The 24,982-nt window shown below is 36.8% G+C and overlaps 1 protein-coding gene across 2 annotated transcripts in view; it reads right to left on the reverse strand.

The window, feature by feature from the left end:
* Positions 1-2,520: 2,520 nt before the first annotated feature.
* The window catches only part of POF1B (POF1B actin binding protein), a 105,988-nt gene continuing 83,526 nt past the window's right edge, over positions 2,521-24,982 (reverse strand). Inside the window, exons 16-17 of one of the 2 annotated variants that reach the window (XM_055268745.2) lie at positions 7,320-7,434; positions 2,521-4,563 (exon numbers count right to left, since the gene is read on the reverse strand). In XM_055268745.2, coding sequence (XP_055124720.1) covers positions 4,558-4,563; positions 7,320-7,434 — 121 coding nt within the window. In that variant the 3' untranslated portion in view covers positions 2,521-4,557. Of the gene's footprint in view, positions 4,564-7,295; positions 7,435-24,982 lie in introns of those variants that run through there. The other variant, XM_055268744.2, reaches the window with a different exon arrangement.

Consider the following 24,982-nt stretch of genomic DNA (forward strand, 5'->3'; position numbering starts at 1 on the left):
AATAGAAAAATATAATGAACCTCTATATAGCCATCACCCAGCTTCAACAATTATCACTTTATGGCCAATCTTGTTTCATTTGTATACTTCCTCACTTATCCCTTCATCCGCTTACACCTGATTAGCTTATTTTGATGCTTCCTTCCCCCACTGGTTTAATTTGTAGCAAATCCCAGACATGTTTGCAACAATTTTTGAAGGATATAGCACAATTCTTAACATGCCTACTTCCAAGGGGGAAATGACTCGCCTTCTATGAAGGCAGAGGAACAAAATAATCATCTCATTTAACTCTTTCAACTTCCCCTTGTGAGAACCAAGAAAAAGCTGACTAGGCTTGGAATTCTATACAGTACGATTTTTTTTTGAACTAATAAGGCTTTAGAGAAGCTGCAGGACTAGATTAAAACCTTAGAATATAATTGGTTTGAGACCATTCCCAATCTCCCAACTTTTTTCAGCTCCACCCTGTCATTCCAAAAGAATTATAACTTGTAAATTTGGAACTGATTGAGAAAGATCTCTTAGAGTCTTGGATCTTGGATAAGAACTGGATATTGTTATGAGGGGTCTTTAGATTCCTAAAGGTCCTGCAGAAGAAATTGGCCAATTTGTAACTTCAAGGGTATAGCACTAGATGTCCCAAACTAAAACTGGATATTGTTATGAGGGGTCTTTAGATTCCTAAAGGTCCTGCAGAAGAAATTGGCCAATTTGTAACTTCAAGGGTATAGCACTAGATGTCCCAAACTAAAAATGTGTCGCTTGCCTGTTTCAGTTACGCCTTTCTCTGAGCATTACCCAAGTAACTACTCCAAAGGGAACTCTCCTCCGTTTTAAAATCTGGACCAATTGACAATATTGACACTATCTCATTTAACCTATAATGTAAGTCCTAGTCACCTCCCATCTGATTCCAAAACCCTCTTATCCTAGATTCCAGCAGCATTCACCCATCATGACATGGCTGGCTCTTCAGACCCTTTTAGGGAACTAGAACAAAAAGCCTATATTTTCTCCCAGTTAAAGAAATTCGTCTGTCTTATTGGATCTTGGCACATATGAATTATAAGTGTTCAACACTGTTAGCAAACAAACTACAGAATCAAAGCCTTACATTGGAAACACTGTTCCTTAACATAAAGGATCTCTGGAACATATACTTCAATTTGAAAAAGAATTATTTTAATGTGGTAGGATGGGAAACCAAACATAAAGGCTATGAACTTAACAACATCTCATTGTCTGTGTCAGGCTAATCTAAGATTACCAAGACTGCCTAGTTATCTGATTTTCTCATATAACAATTCTGAGGTATGTCTTCTTCAGGACTAAATATTGTTAAATGTTTTATTAAGAAAGATGCACTTGTTTATTACTTCCTTTATTTAAATGTTTTCTATGTACTATTTCATATATCCTAAGTTGTGCATGAAATACTTCATATTTTTTAACTGGACAAAAAGTACTATGGAAATCCAGTCAATTTAGTTTTGGCATGTGGTGGGGAAGATGTACCTCATAAGGAAATCTTTTCACAACATATTTACTTTCAAAAGAATTATTTTCAGAAGAAACATGTCATCTTTGTAGATTGCAATAATGGGAAAGGTGTGATGATGGCTTTTTGTTAAGGTGATCTAAATTGGGTAGTGAGATGGAAAGTTTTTTAAAGCTTTATTTTGTTCCTTTTGTACTGTCTATGTTAAGAAGGAGTAAGGCAGCAAAAGCACCATTACAAGGATGGGAAGAATGCTTTATGGAACAAGTGAGTTATGGAACTTAGAAATCTAAGTTTGAAAGCAAAGACATTCTAATTTAAAGAAGAAATTTGCTTCAACTGGAGGTTGAACTATGTTAAAGGAGTCCACATAAGGAAGTTTTCTGCTTTTTTTTTTTTAATGAGAGTGATGCTTGTTAGCTCCAACATAAACATTGACATGATTATAATTTCCTGACAAAAATATACAGCTAAGCTAAAAATCCTTCTGCATATTTCCCACTTGGACTTTCACACAAACCATGTAAATACTTCACATATTTTATTTAGACACATAAACATTACTTTGCATGTCATTCCACAGTCTCCATTTTATGTGACAAATCTAAAGTGAAAACATACTGGAATAGAAATTAGATAAATAGGCACTCCTCACCTGACAACTTTGAAGTTTTCAGAGATAAGCAGTGTGAAACTTATGAGAGGGAAATATATCACTACTAACTCTATTGATCTTAATCACAAATTGGAAAAGAAATATATATATTTAAATAGTCATTTAAATATATAGAACAGCTCTTTATATCATCACATTTTGTATTACAATTTTAAAAATTGTTAAGTATGATAAGGACGTTGTTATGACCCCAATTCACTATCCATGGATCAAGTGAGCCAATAAAGTGCTGACTTCTTACTTTTTAAAATCTTTGTGGATATATAATAGGTGTACATATTTACGAGGTACATGAGATATTTTGATACAGGCATGCAATGTGAAATAATCACATCATGGAGAATTGGGTATCCATCCACTCAAGTATTTATTTGTGCTACAATCAATCCAATTATACTCTTAGTTATTTGTACAATTAAGCTATTATTGACTATACTCACCCGGTTGTGCTATCAAATACTAGGTCTTATTCATACTTTCTAACTACATAGTTTTTGTACACATTAAGCATCCCCAGTTCCCCTCGCACACCCCTTTTCCCAGCCACTGGTAACCATCCTTCTACTCTCTATATCCATGAGTTCAATTGTTTTGACTTTCAGATCCCGCAAATAATTGAGAACATGCAATGTTTGTCTGTTTCTGGCTTATGTCACTTAATATAGTGACCTCTAGTTCCATCCATGACTCCTTAACTGCCCCTGAATTTTGGACACTATTATTTTTAAGTATTTTGGAAAATTCACACCGTTCTCATTTTTAAACCTTAATAATAGCAGTTTCCTACTAAGCTAATAAAACTTCCCCTTATATTATTTGTAATGTGTGCATAACATAGTACACTTTTGTTACAGTTACATATATGAATAGTTAGCAGAGGAGAAACTCCTCTGTTGTTCCTACACCAAGGGAAAAAAATGTAAGGACTGTATAGCTTATGAAGAATATTAACATTTTTCTATCACAAAATATTGATAAAATTGGAATTGTATCAATCATGTTATGGAGCTTAACATTTTAGCCGAAATATTAAGATAATATAAATAAGGCTTTTAGCTTCATATCAAGACCTATTTGAACACTTCTAGAAAAGAACATTAAAAGTTTTTTCCTCATTTATGGTTTGATTTAGTGTAGTGCCTCAACTGTTTTTAATGGTGTCCTAGTATAATGCATAATTATTAGAATATAATTATAAGGCATTACAGAATTTTATGGGGATACTTGAAAAGATATTTCAGTGCAAAACTTCAAATTACATATCCAAATGTCTTTGTTGCCTTAATCTATACTTGGACAAAGGCAACATTTTAATTTTTGCTAAGTCTTAACTTTAGCCAAATGGGTTGAAATTTAAAATTTTCATCCTCATCTTGCATTGAAAAAATACTTGTGTTCACTTATGTTCACTTTGTAAGGTCATTAAAGCCCAATTGCTAAATCAACTTCTAAGTATACTAAATACTCTGCTACAAAATATTTCTCCCAAGTAGGATAAATCTATCAAGTATTTATTGTTGCTATTTTTATTCCCTAAGTCTTTATATCTATGTAATATTTCAATGATATGTTTGCATACCACTATGAAAAAACTTACCTTCCTTCCACCTACTACTACCATATTGTGTTATATGTTTTTTAAGAAGTAGGTAGGCTCATTTGGGGAAGGTATGCGTTGAAAGAACAGATCTGCCAAGGGACTAATATGTACTTAGAACCAGAATAGCATACTGTATAATTTAGTGGACTTCATTATTTCAAAAGATATTATTCCACTTCCCTGCTAAATGAAATTTATCATCATCTTTGACTTAACTATATCTTCAAGAGGTGAAAATAGCATGTAATAAAGCATATCTTTTGGTCATCAGGCCTACTGTGAAAAGCAAATACAGACTGTATATATTATATACTAGCTGGTATTTTTTGCTTCAATTGTATTTTATCTCTTGTTTAAAAAACATGATTTCATCTTGTAACTGAACTGCACATAGAATATCTGAGAAAATCTTCTAATGGCATAACTTGTAAAATCTCTACCCCAAAAAATTAGTGCGATATCTAGGAGGTACCCTATCTGAAACATAATGAGTTATGTTCTACAGTGTCTGCAATCAAACTTTAAACAATCAGGTCCCTCTTTCAGTTAGTATGTTGTTATACTGAATACATGAGTGTTATGGAAAAGATTTAGGTCTCATAAATGGCTGAAGAAATTGTCATCTACAGAACTAATTCATTCCATTACATTTCTTGGGTAGCAGCATGGTTCCAAATTCTGATTGGTCTTTAGTGATGGAAAAATAACAAAGTACTAATGCAGAGACACACACACACACAAAAGACGCCTTTGAGTTGTAATACTTTAAAGTGGATCCATTCATGGCTAGAAAAGAAAAAAAAAGGTTATCTTACAACTGGTTCATAATTAAAGTCATTGTTACTGTATGCAAAGTTATGGAAAATTATTTAAATTGATGTGTATAAAACCAAAGGACATGTATTGCACTTTTGTGGCACTCTTTTATATATGTATATATATATGAAACAATGATTTGTCTTTCTTACTTTAGTCGTGGTATGTTTCAAATGACTTTAAGCAAGAGCGAAGGATAATTAAGTAGATTTCCTTCTTTGTAATATTTAGAGTTTAAATATGTCCAATCGTCTCTTAATAAATATGGATTTTCATCTGTGAATGCATTTAAATATATTCTGACTTTGCTATCAGTATCTATAGATTCTTCAAATATCAATTTTGATTTTTACTGCTGCACATTTTTAATGGAGAGAGAAGTAGTGGCTACTATTCTGTAGAACCTTTATTTGGCAGGTCTTCATATTGCCACCTCTGGGATACATGTGGTTAGGGTTAGTAGCAGCAATTGCTTCTCAGTCTTAACTTTGGGCATCAAATTATCTTTGAGTGGCCAATTTTAAATTCTATGGGTTGATAATTAGTAGTAAGTAATTTTCAGTTAACAACCTAACAAAAACAACATTTCAAAGTTTAAATGCAGTTATTTTTACTTTGGGATTACTAAACATTGGTTGTTTTCATTGATGATAACAACCATACTTAAAAGATTGATGGCTGGATTGTAGTTAAAGAAGGGCTTCAGCGCTAAAAAAACTTTTTGAATTTTTTTGTTGACTCAAATATTTGAGCTTGTTCAACCAAAAGATGTTTCTAAAAGTTATTTAACAGATGTTTAGATGTTTAATTTTATTAACTATACATCTGAAGCGTAATTTTTAAATATTTTTCAAAAGGTTCTGCAGAATACTGGATTGATATTTGCATATTTGTCTATTGCTCTCCACGGTATACTTAAGCATTTTAAGGCTTTTATTGAAGTATAATAAACATGTTAAAAAAAAAGGACATATAAGTATTTAAATAAATGAATTTTCCCAAACTGAACATGCATATGCAACCATCTCCCAAATAAAGAAACGGAACATTATTAAGACCCTGAATCTCTCCTTATGCTTCCTTTTAATCAGTATCCACCCCTCAAAGATAACCATTTACTTATTGAATAGCCATAGATTTAGTTTTGGTTACTTTTATACCTCAGTAGTTTGACAGGTAGATAATTTTATCATAAGAAGTCAAAGAGTGTCATTTTCACAATGTTTTAAGTCAGATCTGTATGATTTGAGAACTAGGATCCTCAAACATTTCTCTGTTCATTTCACCAGAAGGATATCACACATTCCTATGATCCCTACCAGTGGCTTACTATTAGAATCTTTTGCACCAGTGTAGGAGTATATAATTAGGAAAAAAACCCAAGAACATTCTGTTAGCAGAGTTTTTCAACCTCAACACTGTTTATTAGGGGCTGAATAATTCTTTGTTATGGGAGACTGTCCTGCACATCGTAGTATGTTCAGAAGCATCCTAGTTCTCTAACCGCTAGATGCCAATAATACCCACCCCTCTGGTTGTGAAAACCAAAAATGTCTCTAGACATTGCTGAATGTCCCGTAAGGTACAAAATTGCTGCTGTAGAGAGCAACTGTGCTAGGGAATATATAGTTGGCCCTTGGTATTCATGGGTTCCCCACCAATGATGGGTTGAAAAATTTCAGGAAAAAAATCATTACTGAACATGTACAGACTTTTTTTTTTTACTGTTATTACCTCCTAAACAAGATAGTATAACACGTACTTAGAATTTACATTGAATTAGGTATTGTGAGCTAGAAATGACTTAAAGTATACAGTAAGATGTGCATAGGTTATATGCAAATATTATGCCGATAAGGGACTTGAGCATCTACAGATTTTGATATCTGCAGGGGATCCTGGAACCAATCTCTCATGGATATTGAGGGACAACTATATATCCCCTATTTGATGATCATTACTTTAAAAGTTAATAGAGCAATATGTAAAAGTTTTAGCGAAGTAGCTCTCAGTCCTTTATAAGAAGATTTCAATAATCAGTCCCCTTAGCAATGGATTGGACCACTTAGAAAGATGCTAAGGTCCATGTCACCTGGCCATCTTGGAGGATGTTGTAGAAGGTAGAGTAAATATTGGAGTATATGATGTTTAAAGTACTCTTCAGCAGCCTCACTATAACTGTGGGATTTAAAGCTGGAGGATGTTACAATCTAGTGAGGAAGCTAGAAACATCTCTTCTTTCTAAATCCTAATGTATAATATATATATAAAATCCACAGGAATAAGTACCACATGCAAGATTGCAAGACAAATTCTATTGAAACATGCCTGTTCTCCATTTTCCAGTTGCCTTCATAATTGTCTATAACATTTGCTACCTGCTTTAGAAAAAGGGAAACTGTTTTGGAAAATTTGAATGGAACCCATTCAATAACTACCGAGCTAGGCAAGAAAATAAATAAAATTAGCATATCACTAATGTTAATCTTCTTTCTTTTGAGGGGCAAAAATTATATTTATATTATAGCTTAAATAATCAATTATATTGCCCCATGTATGAATCTTTCCAAAATTTCTTAATTCCCACTATATATCAATAATGGAAACAGAAAATCTCAAAAGAAAAAAATACTCAAAGTTTCTAGTTCACTTGATATTTTACCTCAGTTTTAAAAGGCTGTACATATATAGTCAAAATAGGGCTAAAAATGCCCAAGTGAACTTACACAAGTGTATTTGTCTTCTGTTTTCTCAATCACAATAGTCTGTGTTTCACTACCTGGTGGTATATATTCGTAGTCATCATACAGGAGGCCTAGGATTGGATATTGTGTCCTGTACCTGTAGACAAGAAAAGAGTTAGTTTACAGGCTGCATGAGAAAAATAACTTTCATTCCTTTTTAGTCACTCCTAGTTTGATTACCCTAATTAAGCCAATTCGGCTCTGAATGACTTTTTAACTGTTACTGAAAAAACAAAAAAATAAAAAACCCTATTTCAATGGACAAAGATGTACAACCATTATTTTCAAGAAAATAAAATAGAGGGACTTCTGTTTCTGGCCATGATGGACCACTGGTAGCACAGGACAGTGACCCCAGAAAAGAAAAGCAAATTATACGGGCCCTACAAGTGCCTAGCTCACTGTCTAGAGAGATTTTCTTGGTCACGGGATAAGGAAAAGGAAGCCAAACAGATACCAGCAGTCTCACAAAGATGAGGTGATAAAGTTTAGAGTAAATATAGGCAAAGACACCCAGAGTTTGTGGGGCAGAGTATCAGACAGAAGAGAGCTACATAGATAGAGAGAGGTCAGGACAGCTGTAGAGGTTTTCCCAAGAGCCTTTGGGTGAGTACTGATCAGTGTGCCTGTATGTGAAGAAGCTACCAAGACTTAGGAAATAATGACTAGAAAGGAGCAGGCTGGCAATTTTGGGAAGTCTCATAGGGATGGTAATGTTTTGTGTTCCACTAACCAAACCAGAGTGAAAAGCTCTCCTGATACAGAGGCCATCAGATAGATAACCACAGAATATTTCCTTAGTAGTGGGATAAAATTAGCCTCAAAGTACAAGTTATTCTCAAAGAGTTTAAAAGCAAGGCTTGATGTACTAAATTGTTTCCAAGTAATTTCATCTCAGAACAAAACTCCAAATATTTTAAGTAATACCCTAGTGAAAATCTAAACCTCAACAATATAAAATCACAATTCATGGCATTCAGTGAAAAATGAAAGTCATGCAATAGATGATAAGACTAATAATTCAGAGAAATATAAATTAGTAGAAACAGACCAAGAGACAATACTGATAAAAAAATTAGTAGGCAAATGTGCGTCTATTAGAAACATACAAAATATACAAGGTATATTCAAGAAGTTAGAGGAAAGCATGAACACAATGAGGAGAGAAATAGAGAATATAGAAAAGATCCACATTGGACTACTAAAGATTAAAAAAATTAGAGGAATTAACAGCAGATTAGGCACTGCATTAAAAAAAGACCAATAAATTTGAATACATCAAGATAAGTAATCTAAAATAAAATATAAAAGAAAATGGAAAAAAATGAATGCAGCACGAAATAACTGTGGAAATATCAAATGTCCTTATATACATATAATTAAAGTCCTGCAGGATTGGTGGCAGAAAAAAATAATTGAAGACATAATGACCAAATTATTTCCAAGTGTGATGTAAAGCTATAAACACATGTATCCAAGAAGCTCAGTGAATGTGAAAAAAAAAACATGAAGAAAACTACAGAGAGGCACATCATTATCAAATTGCTGAAAACCAGTGAAAGAGAATCTTAAAAACAGACTCAGAGAAGAAAGGACATTATTCAAAGAACAAAAATCATAAGATTAACAAAAAACTTCTCAGTCACAATGAAAGTCAGAAGACAGAAGAACAACATTGTTAAAGTACTTTTTTAAAAAGAAATGTAAAAAAACTCCTTAAGCTGATAAGCAACTTCAGCAAAGTCTCAGGATACAAAATCAATGTGCAAAAATCACAAGCATTCCTATACACCAATAACAGACAAACAGAGAGCCAAATCACGAGTGAACTCCAATTCACAATTGCTTCAAAGAGAATAAAATACCTAGGAATCCAACTTACAAGGGATGTGAAGGACCTCTTCAAGAACTACAAACAACTGCTCAAGGAAATAAAAGAGGACACAAGCAAATGGAAGAACAGTCCATGCTCATGGGTAGGAAGAATCAATATCGTGAAAATGGCCATACTGCCCAAGGTAATTTACAGATTCAATGCCATCCCCACCAAGCTACCAATGACTTTTTTCACAGAATTAGAAAAAACTACTTTAAAGTTCATATGGAATCAAAAAAGAGCCCACATTGCCAAGAGAATCCTAAGCCAAAAGAACAAAGCTGGAGGCATCACAGTATCTGACTTCAAACTATACTACAAGGCTACAGTAACCAAAACAGCATGGTACTGGTACCAAAACAGAGATACAGACCAATGGAACAGAACAGAGCCCTCAGAAATAATACCACACATCTACAATCACCTGATCTTTGACAAACCTGACAAAAATAAGAAATGGGGAAAGGATTCCCTTTTTAATAAATGGTGCTGGGAAAACTGGCTAGCCATATGTAGAAAGCTGAAACTGGATCACTTCCTTACACCTTATATAAAATTAATTCAGGCTGGGCGCGGTGGCTCATGCTTGTAATCCCAGCACTTTGGGAGGCCGAGGCGGGCGGATCACGAGGTCAGGAGATCGAGACCACGGTGAAACCCCGTCTCTTAAAAATACAAAAAGTTAGCCAGGCGTGGTGGCGGGCTCCTTTAGTCCCAGCTACTCGGAGAGGCTGAGGCAGGAGAATGGCGTGAACCCGGGAGGCGGAGCTTGCAATGAGCCGAGATTGCGCCACTGCACTCCAGCCTGGGCGACAGAGCGAGACTCCGTCTCAAAAAAAATAATAATAATAATTCAAAATGGATTAAAGACTTAAATGTTAGACCTAAAACCATAAAAAACCCTAGAAGAAAACCTAGGCGATACCATTCAGGACATAGGCATGGGCAAAGACTTCATGACTAAAACACCAAAGCAATGGCAGCAAAAGCCAAAATTGACAGATGGGATCTAATTAAACTAAAGAGCTTCTGCACAGCAAAAGAAACTACTATCAGAGTGAACAGGCAACCTACAGAATGGGAGAAAATTTTTACAATCTATCCATCTGACAAAGGGCTAATATCCAGAATCTACAAAGAACTCAAACAAATTTACAAGAAAAAATCAAACAACCCCATCAAAATGTGAGCAAAGGATATGAACAGACACTTCTCAAAAGAAGACATTTGTGCAGCCAACAGACACATGAAAAAAATGCTCATCATCACTGGCCATCAGAGAAATGCAAATTAAAACCACAATGATCTCAGGCCACTTAGAATGGCAATCATTAAAAAGTCAGGAAACAACAGGTGCTGGAGAGGATGTGGAGAAATAGGAACACTTTCACACTGTTGGTAGGACTGTAAACTAGTTCAGCCATTGTGGAAGACAGTGTGGCGATTCCTCAAGGATCTAGAACTAGAAATACTATTTAACCCAGCCATCCCATTACTGGGTATATACCCAAAGGATTATAAATCATGCTGCTATAAAGACACATGCATATGTATGTTTATTGTGGCACTATTCACAATAGCAAAGACTTGGAACCAACCCAAATGTCCATCAATGATAGACTGGATTAAGAAAATGTGGCACATATACACCATGGAATACTATGCAGCCATAAAAAATGATGATTTCATGTCCTTTGCAGGGACATGGATGAAGCTGGAAACCATAATTCTGAGCAAACTATCACAAGGATAGAAAACCAAACACCACATAATCTCACTCATAGGTGGGAATTGAACAATGAGAACACTTGGACACAGAGTGGGGAACATCACATACTGGGGCCTGTAGTGGGGTGGGGGGAGGGGGATGGGATAGCATTAGGAGATATACCTAATACAAATGATGAGTTAATGGGTGCAGCACACCAACATGGCACATGCATACATATGTAACGAACCTGCACATTGTGCACATGTACCCTAGAAGTTAAAGTATAATAAAAATTTTTCAAAAATGACCAGCTTACTCGTCTATTCACAACAAAAATACTTTTGAATAATGAAGAATTGATAAAGACTGTTTTCAGACTTAAAAGGCCAAAAGAAGTCTTCACCAGAAAAGAAGCATGATAAAAAATGTTAAAAGAAGTTTTTAAGGCAAAGGGAAAATGACACAAGATAGAAATTTGAATTTGATCAAAGTAATACATAGCACCAGAAAAGACAAATATGTAGGTAAATTTAAAACATTGTTTTTCTTATTGTTAACATTTCTTTAAAAGATAGTTGGCTGTTGAGAACAAAAATAATAATGTATTTAGGGGCTAATAATATATGTAAAATAAGTATATATGATAAAAATAGTAGAAGTCATATTAGTCATATGAAGGGGAAATGGAATTTGATTATTACACAGTTGTTATGCTACATGTGATGGGATATAATATTATTGGAAGTAGGCAGTGATCACTTAAAGAAGAATATTATGAATCCTACAGCAATCAAAAGAAAGAAGTATACTTAAGAAGCTAATAAAATAGGTTAAATGAAACATGAAGAAATAATTCATCCAAAAGAAGAGAGGAAAAGAGAAAGAAAGAAAATGTGAGGTAAATAGAAAACAAATAGCAAGATAGTAAATTTAAATCTATCCATATAGATATGTGTGGCCTAAACACTCCAATTAAAAAGCAAAGACTGTTAAATTAGATAAAAACTCAAGACCCAACTACATATGCTATTTACAAAAACCATACAATCCTTAACACTTTAAATACAAACTAATAGATTAGTGTAAAAGGATGGAAACATATGTATCATGCAATTTCTAATCAAAAGAAAGTTGGAGTAGTTATGTAAATATCAGATGAAGTAGCCTTCAGAACAAGAAGCATTAGTGCAAATAAAGGGTGATTTTATAATGATAAAGGTGTCAATTCATTAACAAAATATAGCAGTCCTAAATGTTCATTCATCAATAAAACATAATAATCCTAAATGTTTATGTACCCTCCCAGCAGAAATTCAAAATATATGAAGCAAATACTGATAGAACTGAAAGGAGAAATAAACAAATCCGCAATTACAGTTGGAGATTTTGGCACGCCTTTCAAGGTAATTGATATAAGTAGAAAGAAAATTAGTAAATATATAGATGAAATCCCCAAATATGTGGAAACCAAAAAATATAAATCTGAAAAACCTGTAGATCCAAGTACAAATTAAAAGGGAAATTAGAAAATATTTTGAACTGAATGCAAATGAAAATATAACTTACCAAAATTGTGGGATGCAGGTAAAACAGTGCTTAAGTAGAAATTTATAGCATTCAAATTTTATATTATGAAAGAAGAATGGTCTAAAATCACTGACCTATGTTTCCAGGTTTTGAAACTGGAAAAGAAACAGAAAAGTAAGTGGAAAATAACATAAGCAAAAACAAAGATAGGAGAAGAAATTAGTGAAATAGGAAAGAGAGAAACAGTGTAGGAAAATCAATTAAATTGAAAGCTGGTTCTTCAAGAATATCACTAAAATTGACACAACTCTAGTCAGACTGGTTAGCAAAGAAAGAGAACATAGAGTTTACCAATATCAAGAAAGAAAGAAAGGATATCCCTATAGGTCCTGCAGTCTTTGAAAGAATAATAAAGAAATATTATGGCAATTTTATGCCAAAAACTTGGCAATTTAGATGAAATGCACAAATTCCTCAAGAGACACAAACTACAAAAGCTCACTCAAGAAGCAATAGATAATCTGAATAAGTATGGGTCAATTTTTAAAATTGAATTTACAATTAGATGCTTTCACACAAAGTCAACTCCAGTCCAGGATGACTTTACTAGTTAACTCTACCAAAAAATTAACAAATAAATAATGTCAATCTTACATAAACTCTTCCAAAATATAAAATAGTAGGGCACACTTCTCAACTCATTCTATGAGGTCAGCATTACTCTGGTGACAAAGCAGTCAGAGGCATCATGAGAAAAGAAATGTATAGGCTAATATCACTAGTAGAATACAGGTGTCAGATCCTTAACAAAATTTTAGCAAATTGGATCTAGCAATATATAAAAAGGATACTACATTAATCCAGCACAATTTATCCCAGTAACAAAAGTTTGGTTTAATATTCAAAAATCAACAATTCATCATTTTAACAGATCAAACAATAAAAACTTATGTTCGGGTTTGGGATTTTAAGAATGGACAAGTAAGGAGTTTGACAGACACTCTCTACAATAAAACAATGATTCAATGATTTCACTGGTGAAAATTACATATTTTTTAAAAATTAATCATTTAAAGTCTCTGGAACTCATTTAAGGGAGGACAGCAAATAGAAAAATATTTAAGAAAATATACTAAACCTTGTTAAGAACATTGAAAGTCTATGATATTTGAGCCATGACCTGCTTCATCCAACTACCTCCTACCCCTCAGCTCCTGTTTCGGGCAAGAGTGGTTGAGAAGTCATACTCTCTTCCTCTACCCTGTCCCCCACTTGTAGAATGGAAACTCTATACCAGACATGGCAGGCTGAAAATATTGGGTTCCTGATCAACTCCATCCAACATGCTCCTTGGTCAGAGATTCTACAATGAGAGGAGCAAGCTAAGGAGACCATAGGCTGCCATCTCCCCTCAATGCCCACTGACAGAACAGAGATTGTCACTGGAAAAAGTGGGTACCTGCCCCAGTTCTGGTTCAGTGGCACAGGGATTCTTCCCAGGTTGAAAGGCAGTGATATGGTTTGGCTGTCTCCCCACCAAAATCTCAACTTGAATTGTATCTCCCATAATTCCCACGTGTTGTGGGAGAGACCCAGGCAGAGGTAATCAAATCATGGGGGCTGGTCTTTCCCATGCTATTCTCTTGATAGTGAGTAAGTCTCATGAAATCTTGTGGATTTATCAGGGGTTTCCGTTTTTGCATCTATCTCATTTTCTCTTGCCACCGCCATGTTAAGAAGTGCCTTTCACCTCCCACCATAATTCTGAGGCCTCCCCAGCCATGTGGAACTGTTAAGTTCAGTTAAACCTCTTTTTATTCTCAGTTTCAGGTATGTGTTTATCAGCAGCATGAAAACAAACTAATACAGGCAGTCTATAAGTACAAATGCAATACAGCTCTGTGTGATGGGACTGACTTCATTTGAAACAGATAATGTAAAAATCCACATCTAAGAATGTTGCTGAAAATAATGGTGGACTTGGTGGAGAGCAATTAAGACGAGGCTGGAGGCTCTAGAATACAAGCAAAATGGCAGAACAGCCTGAAGATAAATAGAGAAAGAGATGGCTAAAAAGAGTCCTCCTGAGACTCTTTTATGGGAGTCAAGAAAGCTATGCACATGTGCTAGGCCACAACCACTCAGGCGCATGCAGAACAGAAAGTGGGGGAAGAAATGAAAGCATATCACAAGCTGGACAGACCATCAACATAGGTCACATGACTCACTGGCGCAAGGGGCTTAAATGTAACCTCTAACAAATTGTTGAACAAAAAGTTGCTCTGGTCCAGGGGCAATTCCTAGGAAACCAAGCTAAAAATAAAATCAGGTTCATACATGGCAGTCTGGACAACCACGTGCATGCCCAAGGCTGCAAGCTCTCATGTGCAATCAGGGAGGGAGCTTCCAATACACTAGTCTCTGGCTGAATGTGGGTCAAAAAAATGCAAATATCCTGAAATGCGATGGCAGCTCCCAAGCCACACATATATCCAGTAGTGTAAAAATATAACTGGGTAAGGTGTCATAAGCACAACTTTTTACCACTAGGTGGCTTATTCAAGCCCGGGGGCAACCCCTGGGTAGTTCAGTCAGAAGGGAAAAAACAAACAAACAAAAAAACCAAAACCAAAACAAACAAACAAACAAACAAAAAACCAAGAGAAAAAATCTGAAAAGGGACATTAGAAGACAAGCAATTTGGAGAAAACAAAAGATTTTGAAGAATTAATTTAGGGAAAATACTAAGTACATAATCAGGCAAAAAACCCCTAGCAAGAGGTGGGGGTGTGGGAACAGGGATCAGTATCCAGAGTTGCTACAGCATATTATTCAAAATGTCTAATTTTCGGCAAAAAATTATAAAACATGCAAATAAAGAAGAAATGCTGACACATAAAGGGAGGGAGGAAAGCAGGCAATAGAAAATAATTTTTGTATTTTATTTATTTTTCAACTTATATTTCAGAATAAGGGAGTACAAGCACAGGTTTGTTACAAAGGTTTACATGATGCTGAGGTTTGTGGTATGAATGATCCTATCACCCAAGTAGTGAACATGGTACCCATAGTTTTTCAGCCCTTGCCTGCCGCCATCTCTCCACCCTTCAGTAGTCCCCAGTGTCTACTGTTCCAATCTTTATGCCCATGAGTATCCCATGTTTAGCTCCCATATTTAAGTGAGAAAATGCACTATCTGGTTTTCTGCTCTGTTCGTTTTATATAGGATAATGGCCTCCAGCTACATCCATTTTGCTTCAAAAGACATGATTTTTTTTTATAGCTGCACAGTATTACATGGTGTATATGTACCACATTTTCTTTTTCCAGTCCAACATTAATGGGCACCTGGGTTGATTCCATGTTTTTGCTATTTTGAAATAATGCTGCAATGAACATGCAGGTGCATGTGTCTTTGGGTAGAATGATTTTTTTACTTTGGGTATATACCCAGAAATGAGAATGCTGGGTCAAATTGTAAACTCGTAGTTCATTGAGGAATCTCCAAACCGCTTTCCACAGTGGCTGAACTAATTTACATTCCTACCAACAGTGCATAAGCATTCCCTTTGATCTGCACCCTCACCAGCATCTGTTGTTTCTCAACTTTTTAATAATAGCCATTCTAACTGGTGTGAAATGGTATCTCATTGTGGTTTTAATTTTCATTTCTCTGATCACTAGTGATGATGAGCATTTTATTCATGTTTGGTGGTTGCTTGGATATCTTCATTCGAGAAGTGTATGTTCATATCCATCGCCCACTTTTTAATGATTTTTTGGCTTGTTGATTTAAGTTCCTCACAGATTCTGCATATTAGAACTTTGTCAGATACAGAGTTTGTGCATATTTTCTGCTATTTTGTAGGTTGTCTGTTTACTCCCTTGATATTTTCTCTTGTTCAGCAGAAGCTCTTTGGTTTAATTAGATACCATTTGTCAATTTTCGCTTTTGTTGCCATTGCTTTTGACATCTTCATCATTAAATCTTTGTCTGTGCCTATGTCTTCCAGGAATTTTATAGTTTTGGAATTTACATTTAAGTCTTTAGTTCATCTTTAGTTTATTTTTGCATATAGAGTAAGGAGGGGTCCAGTTTCAATCTTCTGCATATGGCTAGCCAGTTATCCTGGCACCATTTATTGAATAGGGAATTCTTTCCCCATTACTTGTTTTTGAAAGCTTGGTCAAAGATCAGATAGTTACAGGTGTGTGGCCTTATTTCTGGGTTCTCTATTCTGTTCCATTGGTCTATGTGTCTGTTCTTGTACCAGTAGCATGCTGTTTTGGTTAGTGTAGCCCTGTAGTATAAATTAAAGTTGAGTAGTGTGATGCCCCCAAGCTTTGTTCTTTTTGCTTTGTATTGCCTTGGCTATACAGGCTCTTTTTTGGTTCCATATGATTTTTAAAAGTTTTTTTGTAGTTCTGTGAAGAATGTCAAAGACAGTTAAATGGAAATAGCATTGAATCCGTAAATTGCTTTGGGCAGTATGGTCATTTTAACAATATTGATTCTTCCTATCCATAAGCATGGAATCATGTTCCATTTCTTTATGTCATCTCTGATTTTTTTTTTTTTGAGCAGTGTTTTGTAGTTCTACTTGTAGAAATCTTTCACCTCCCTAATTAGCTGTATTCCTTTTTGTGGCAATTGTGAATAGGAGGTCATTTCTGATTTGGCTCTCTGCTTGACTTTTGTTGGTGGATAGGAATGCTAGTGATTTTTGCACATTGATTTTGTATCCTGAGACTTTGCTGAAGTTGTTTATCAGCTTAAGAAACTTTTGGACAGAGATTGTGGAGTTTTCTAGATATAGGATCATGTCATCTGCAAACAGGGGTAGTTTGACTTCCTCTCTTCCTATTTGGATGCCTTTATTTCTTTCTCTTGCCTGATTGCCCTGTTCAGTACTTGAATGTTCAACATTCAATACTATGTTCAGTAGGAGTGGTGAGAGAGAGCATCCTTTTCTTGTGCTGGTTTTCAATGGGAATGCTTCCAGCTTTTGCCCATTCAGCATGATGTTGGCTGTGGGTTTTTCACACATGGCTCTTATCATTTTGAGGTATGTTCCTTCCATACCTAGTTTATTGAGAGATTTTGACATAAATGGATGTTGAATTTTATAGAAAGCCTTTTCTTCATCTATTGAGATAATCATGTGTTTTTTGTCTTCAGTTGTGTTTATGTGATAATTCACAGTTATTAATTTGTATATGTCTAACCAACCTTGCATTCCAGGGATGAAGCCTACTTGATTGTGGTGGATAAGCTTTTTGATGAGCTGCTGGATTTGGTTTGCCAGTATTTGTTGAGGATTTTTGCATCAATGTTCATCAAGGGTATTGACGTGAAGTTTTCATTTTTTGTTGTATCTCTGCCAGGTTTTGATATCAGGATGATGCTGGCCTCATAGAATGAGCTAGGGAGGAGTCCCTCTTCCTCTATCTTATGGAATAGTTTCAGCAGGAATGGTCCCAGCTCTTCTTTGTACATTTGGTAGAATTCAGCTGCGAATCTGCCTAGTCCTGGCCTTTTTGTTGTTGTTGTTTGGCAGGCTATTTATTGATGCCTCAATTTCAAAATTCATTATTGGTCTGTTAAAGGATTAAATTTCTTCCTGGTTCACTCTTGGGAGGGTGTTTGTGTCCAGGAATCAATCCTGGACACAGCAAAAGAAACTGTCAACAGAGTAAACAGACAACCTACAGAATGGGCAAAATGTTTTTGCAAACTATGCATCGGATAAAGGTCTAATATCCAGCTTCTGTAAGCAACTTAAACAAATTTACAAGAAAGGAGCCAAGATGGCCAAATAGGAACAGCTCCGGTCTACAGCTCCCAGCGTGAGCAATGCAGAAGACGGGTGATTTCTGCATTTCCATCTGAGATACCGGGTTCATCTCACTAGGGAGTGCCAGACAGTGGGTGCAGGACAGTGGGTGCAGCGCACCGTGCGCGAGCTGAAGCAGGGCAAGGCATTGCCTCATTCTGGAAGCGCAAGGGGTCAGGGAGTTCCCTTTCCTAGTCAAAGAAAGGGGTGACAGACGGCACCTGGAATATCAGGTCACTCCCACCCTAATACTGTGCTTTTCCAATGGGCTTCACAAACGGCACACCAGGAGATTGTATCCTGTACCTGGCTCGGAGAGTCCTACGCCCACAGAGTCTCGCTGATTGCTAGCACAGCAGTCTGAGATCAAACTGCAAGGTGGCAGCGAGGCTGGGGGAGGGGCGCCTGCCATTGCCCTGGCTTGATTAGGTAAATAAAGCTGCTGGGAAGCTCAAACTGGGTGGAGCCCACCACAGCTCAAGGAGGCCTGCCTGCGTCTGTAGGCTCCACCTCTGGGGGCAGGGCACAGATAAACAAAAAGACAGTAGTAACCTCTGCAGACTTAAATGTCCCTGCCTGGCAGATTTGAAGAGAGTAGTGGTTCTCCCAGCACATAGCTGGAGATCTGAGAACGGGCAGACACCCTCCAGAAGTGGGTCCCTGACCCCCAAGCAGCCTAACTGGGAGGCACCCCCCAGTAGGGGCAGAATGACACCTCACATGGCCAGGTACTTCTCTGAGACAAAACTTCCAGAGGAATGATCAGGCAGCAGTATTTGTGGTTCACCAATATCCGCTGTTCTACAGCCACTGCTGTTCTGCAGCCACCACTGCTGATACCCAGGCAAACAGGGTCTGGAGTGGACCTCTAGCAAACTCCAACAGACCTGCAGCTGAGGGTCCAGTCTGTTAGAAGGAAAACTAACAAACAGAAAGGACACCCACACCAAAAACCCATCTGTACGTCACCATCATCGAAGGCCAAAAGCAGATAAAACCACAAAGATGGGGAAAAAACAGAGCAGAAAAACTGGAAACTCTAAAAAGCAGAGCGCCTCTCTTCCTCCAAAGGAACACAGCTCCTCACCAGCAACCGAACAAAGCCGGACGGAGAATGACTTTGACGAGTTGAGAGAAGAAGGCTTCAGACGATCAAACTACTCCGAGCTACAGGAGGAAATTCAAACCAATGGCAAAGAAGTTAAAAACTTTGAAAAAAAATTAGACAAATAGATAATTAGAATAACCAATGCAGAGAAGACCTTAAAGGAGTTGACGGAACTGAAAGCCAAGGCTTGAGAACTACGTGAAGAATGCAGAAGCCTCAGGAGCCAATGCGATCAACTGGAAGAAAGGGTATCAGTGATGGAAGATGAAATGAATGAAATGAAGCCAGAAGGGAAGTTTAGAGAAAAAGGAATAAAAAGAAATGAACAAAGCCTCCAAGAAATATGGGACTATGTGAAAAGACCAAATCTACGTCTGATTGGTGTACCTGAAAGTGATGGAGAGAATGGAACCAAGTTGGAAAACACTCCACAGGATATTATCCAGGAGAACTTCCCCAATCTAGCAAGGCAGGCCAACATTCAGATTCAGGAAATACAGAGAACGCCACAAAGATACTCCTTGAGAAGAGCAACTCCAAGACACATAATTATCAGATTCACCAAAGTTGAAATGAAGGAAAAAATGTTAACGGCAGCCAGAGAGAAAGGTCAGGTTACCCACAAAGGGAAGCCCATCAGACTAAGAGTGGATCTCTCGGCCGAAACTCTACAAGCCAGAAGAGAGTGGGGGCCAACATTCAACATTCTTAAAGAAAAGAATTTTCAACCCAGAATTTCATATCCAGCCAAACTAAGCTTCATAAATCAAGGAGAAATAAAATACTTTACAGACAAGCAAATGCTGAGAGATTTTGTCACCACCAGGCTTGCCCTAAAAGAGCTCCTGAAGGAAGCACTAAACATGGAAAGGAACAACCAGTACCAGCCACTGCAAAAACATGCCAAAATGTAAAGACCATCAAGGCTAGGAAGAAACTGCATCAACTAACGAGCAAAATAACCAGCTAACATCATAATGACAGGACCAAATACACACATAACAATATTAACTTTAAATGCAAATGGGCAAAATACTCCAATAAAAAGACACAGACTGGCAAATTGGATTAAGAGGCAAGACCCATCAGTGTGCTGTATTCAGGAAACCCATCTCACGTGCAGAGACACACATAGGCTCAAAATAAAGGGATGGAGGAAGATCTACCAAGCAAATGGAAAACAAAAAAAGGCAGGGGTTGCAATCCTAGTCTCTGATAAAACAGACTTTAAACCAACAAAGATCAAAAGAGACAAAGAAGGCCATTACACAATGGTAAAGGGATCAATTCAACAAGAAGAGCTAACTATCCTAAATATATATGCGCCCAATACAGGAGCACACAGATTCATAAAGCGAGTCCTGAGTGACCTACAAAGAGACTTAGACTCCCACACAATAATAAAGGGAGATTTTAACACCCCACTGTCAACATTAGACAGATCAACGAGACAGAAAGTTAACAAGGATACCCAGGAATTGAACTCAGCTCTGCACCAAGTGGACCTAATAAACATCTACAGAACTCTCCACCCCAAATCAACAGAATATACATTTTTTTCAGCACCACACCACACCTATTGCAAAATTGAACACATAGTTGGAAGTAAAGCACTCCTCAGCAAATGTAACAGAACAGAAATTATAACAAACTGTCTCTCAGACCACAGTGCAATCAAACTAGAACTCAGGATTAAGAAACTCACTCAAAACTGCTCAACCACATGGAAAGTGAACAACCCGCTCCTGAATGACTGCTGGGTACATAACGAAATGAAGGCAGAAATAAAGATGTTCTTTGAAACCAACGAGATCAAAGACACAACATACCAGAATCTCTGGGACACATTCAAAGCAGTGTGTAGAGGGAAATTTATAGCACTAAATGCCCATAAGAGAAAGCAGGAAAGATCCAAAATTGACACCCTAACATCACAATTAAAAGAACTAGAAAAGCAAGAGCAAACACATTCAAAAGCTTGCAGAAGGCAAGAAATAACTAAAATCAGAGCAGAACTGAAGGAAACAGAGACACAAAAATCCCTTCAAAAAATCAATGAATCCAGGAGCTGGTGTTTTGAAAAGATCAACAAAATTGATAGACTGCTAGCAAGACTAATAAAGAATAAAAGAGAGAAGAATCAAATAGACGCAATAAAAAATGATAAAGGGGATATCACCACCAATCCCACAGAAATATAAACCGGCATCAGAGAATACTACAAACACCTGTATGCAAATAAACTAGAAAATCTAGAAGAAATGGATAAATTCCCCAACACATACACCCTCCCAAGAGTAAACCAGGAAGAAGTTGAATCTCTGAACAGACCAATAACAGGCTCTGAAATTGTGGCAATAATCAATAGCTTACCAACCAAAAAAAGTCCAGGACCAGATGAATTCACAGCCGAATTCTACCAGAGGTACAAGGAGGAACTGGTACCATTCCTTCTGAAACTATTCCAGTCAATAGAAAAAGAGGGAATCTTCCCTAACTCATTTTATGAGGCCAGCATCATCCTGATACCAAAGCCTGGCAGAGACACAACAAAAAAAGAGAATTTTAGACCAACATCCTTGGTGAACATCGATGCAAAAATCCTCAATAAAATACTGGCAAACCGAATCCAGCAGCACATCAAAAAGCTTATCCACCATGATCAATTGGGCTTCATCCCTGGGATGTAAGGCTGGTTCAACATACGCAAATCAATAAATGTAATCCAGCATAGAAACAGAACCAAAGACAAAGACCACATGATTATTTCAATAGATGCAGAAAAGGCCTTTGACAAAATTCAACAACTCTTCATGCTAAAAACTCTCAATAAATTAGGTATTGATGGGACATATCTGAAGATAATAAGAACCATCTATGACAAACCCACAGCCAATATCATACTGAATGGGCAAAAACTGGAAGCATTCCCTTTGAAAACTGGCACAAGACAGGGATGCCCTCTCTCACCACTCTTATTCAACACAGTATTGGAAGTTCTGGCCAGGGCAATTAGGCAGGAGAAGGAAATAAAGGGTATTCAATTAGGAAAAGAGGAAGTCAAATTGTCCCTGTTTGCAGATGACATGATTGTATTATCTAGAAAACCCCATTGTCTCAGCCCAAAATCTCCTTAAGCTGATAAGCAACTTCAGCAAAGTCTCAGGATACAAAATCAATGTACAAAAATCACAAGCATTCTTACACCCCAATAACAGACAAGCAGAGAGCCAAATCGTGAGTGAACTCCCATTCACAATTGCTTCAAAGAGAATAAAATACCTAGGAATCCAACTCACAAGGGATGTGAAGGACCTCTTCAAGGAGAACTACAAACCACTGCTCAATGAAATAAAAGAGGATACAAACAAATGGAAGAACATTCCATGCTCATGGGTTGGAAGAATCAATATCGTGAAAATGGCCATACTGTCCAAGGTAATTTATAGATTCAACGCCATCCCCATCAAGCTACCAATGACTTTCTTCACAGAATTGGAAAAAACTACTTTAAAGTTCATATGGAACCAAAAAGGAGCCCTCATCACCAAGTCAATCCTAAGCCAAAAGAACAAAGCCAGAAGCATCACACTACCTAACTTCAAACTATACTACAAGGCTACAATAACCAAAACAGCATGGTACTGGTACCAAAACAGAGATATAGATCAATGGAACAGAACAGAGCCCTCAGAAATAATGCCACATATCTACAACTATCTGATCTTTGACAAACCTGACAAAAACAAGAAATAGGGTAAGGATTCCCTATTTAATTAATGGTGCTGGGAAAACTGGCTAGTCATATGTAGAAAGCTGAAACTGGATCCCTTCCTTATACCTTATACAAAAATTAATTCAAAATGGATTAAAGACTTACATGTTAGACCTAAAACCATAAAAACTCTAGAAGAAAACCTAGGCAATACCATTCAGCACATAGACATGGGCAAGGACTTCATGTCTAAAACACCAAAAGCAATGGCAACAAAAGCCAAAATTGACAAATGGGATCTAATGAAACTAAAGAGCTTCTGCACAGCAAAAGAAACTACCATCAGAGTGAACAGGCAACCTACAGAATGGGAGAACATTTTTGCAACCTACTCATCTGACAAAGGGCTAATATCCAGAATCTACAATGAACTTAAACAAATTTACAAGAAAAAAACAAACAACCCCATCACAAAGTGGGTGAAGGACATGAACAGACACTTCTCAAAAGAAGACATTTATGCAGCCAAAAAACACATGAAAAAATGCTCATCATCACTGGCCATCAGAGAAATGCAAATCAAAACCATAATGAGATACCATCTCACACCAGTTGGAATGGCCATCATTAAAAAGTCAGGAAACAACAGGTGCTGGAGAGGATGTGGAGAAATAGGAACACTTTTACACTGTTGGTGGGACTGTTCAACCATTGTGGAAGTCAGTGTGGCGATTCCTCAGGGCTCTAGAACTGGAAATAGCATTTGACCCAGCCACCCCATTACTGGGCATACACCCAAAGGATTATAAATCATGCTGCTATAAAGACACATGCACACGTATGTTTATTGCAGCAGTATTCACAATAGGAAAGACTTGGAACCAAGTCAAATGTCCAACAACGACAGACTGGATTAAGAAAATGTGGCACATATACACCATGAAATACTATGCAGCCATAAAAAATGATGAGTTCATGTCCTTTGTAGGGACATGGATGAAACTGGAAACCATCATTCTCAGCAAACTATCACAAGGACAAAAAACCAAACACTGCATGTTCTCACTCATAGGTGGGAATTGAACAATGAGAAAAACATGGACACAGGAAGGGGAACATCACACTCCGGGGACTGTTGTTGGGGGATAGCATTAGGAGATATATCTAATGCTAAATGACGAGTTAATGGGTGCAGCACACCAACATGGCACATGTATACATATGTAACAAACCTGCACATTGTGCACATGTACCCTAAAACTTAAAGTATAATAATAATAAAATTAAAAAAACAAACAAAAAAAAGTTTATAAGAAAAAAAAAACAACCCCGTAAAATAAAAAGTCAGCAAAGGACATGAACAGATACTTTTCAAAAGAAGACATATATGTGACCAACAAGCATATGATAAAAAGCTCAACATCACTGATCATTAGAGAAATGCAAATCAAAACCACAATGAGATACCATCTCACACCAGTCAGATTGACTATTATTAAAAAGTCAAAAATGACAGATGCTGGTGAGGTTGTGGAGTAAAATGAACACTTATACACTGTTGGCGGTGTGTAAATTAGTTCAGCTGTTATGAAAGTGGGGCAATTCCTCAAAGACCTAAAGACAGAGATAGCATTCAACACAGCAATCTCATTACTGGGTATATACCTAAAGCAAAATAAATCATTCAATTGTAAAGATGCATGCAGGTGTATGTTCACTGCAGCACTATTCACAATAGCGGACATGGAATCAACCTAATGCCCATCAATGATAGGCTGGGTAAAGAAAATATGGTACATGTACACCATGGAATACTATGCACCCATAAAAAGAACAAAATCATATCCTTTTCAGGGATATGCATGGAGCTGGAG

Source organism: Symphalangus syndactylus, chromosome X, assembly GCF_028878055.3.
Source record: "Symphalangus syndactylus isolate Jambi chromosome X, NHGRI_mSymSyn1-v2.1_pri, whole genome shotgun sequence".
Lineage (NCBI taxonomy): Eukaryota > Metazoa > Chordata > Mammalia > Primates > Hylobatidae > Symphalangus > Symphalangus syndactylus.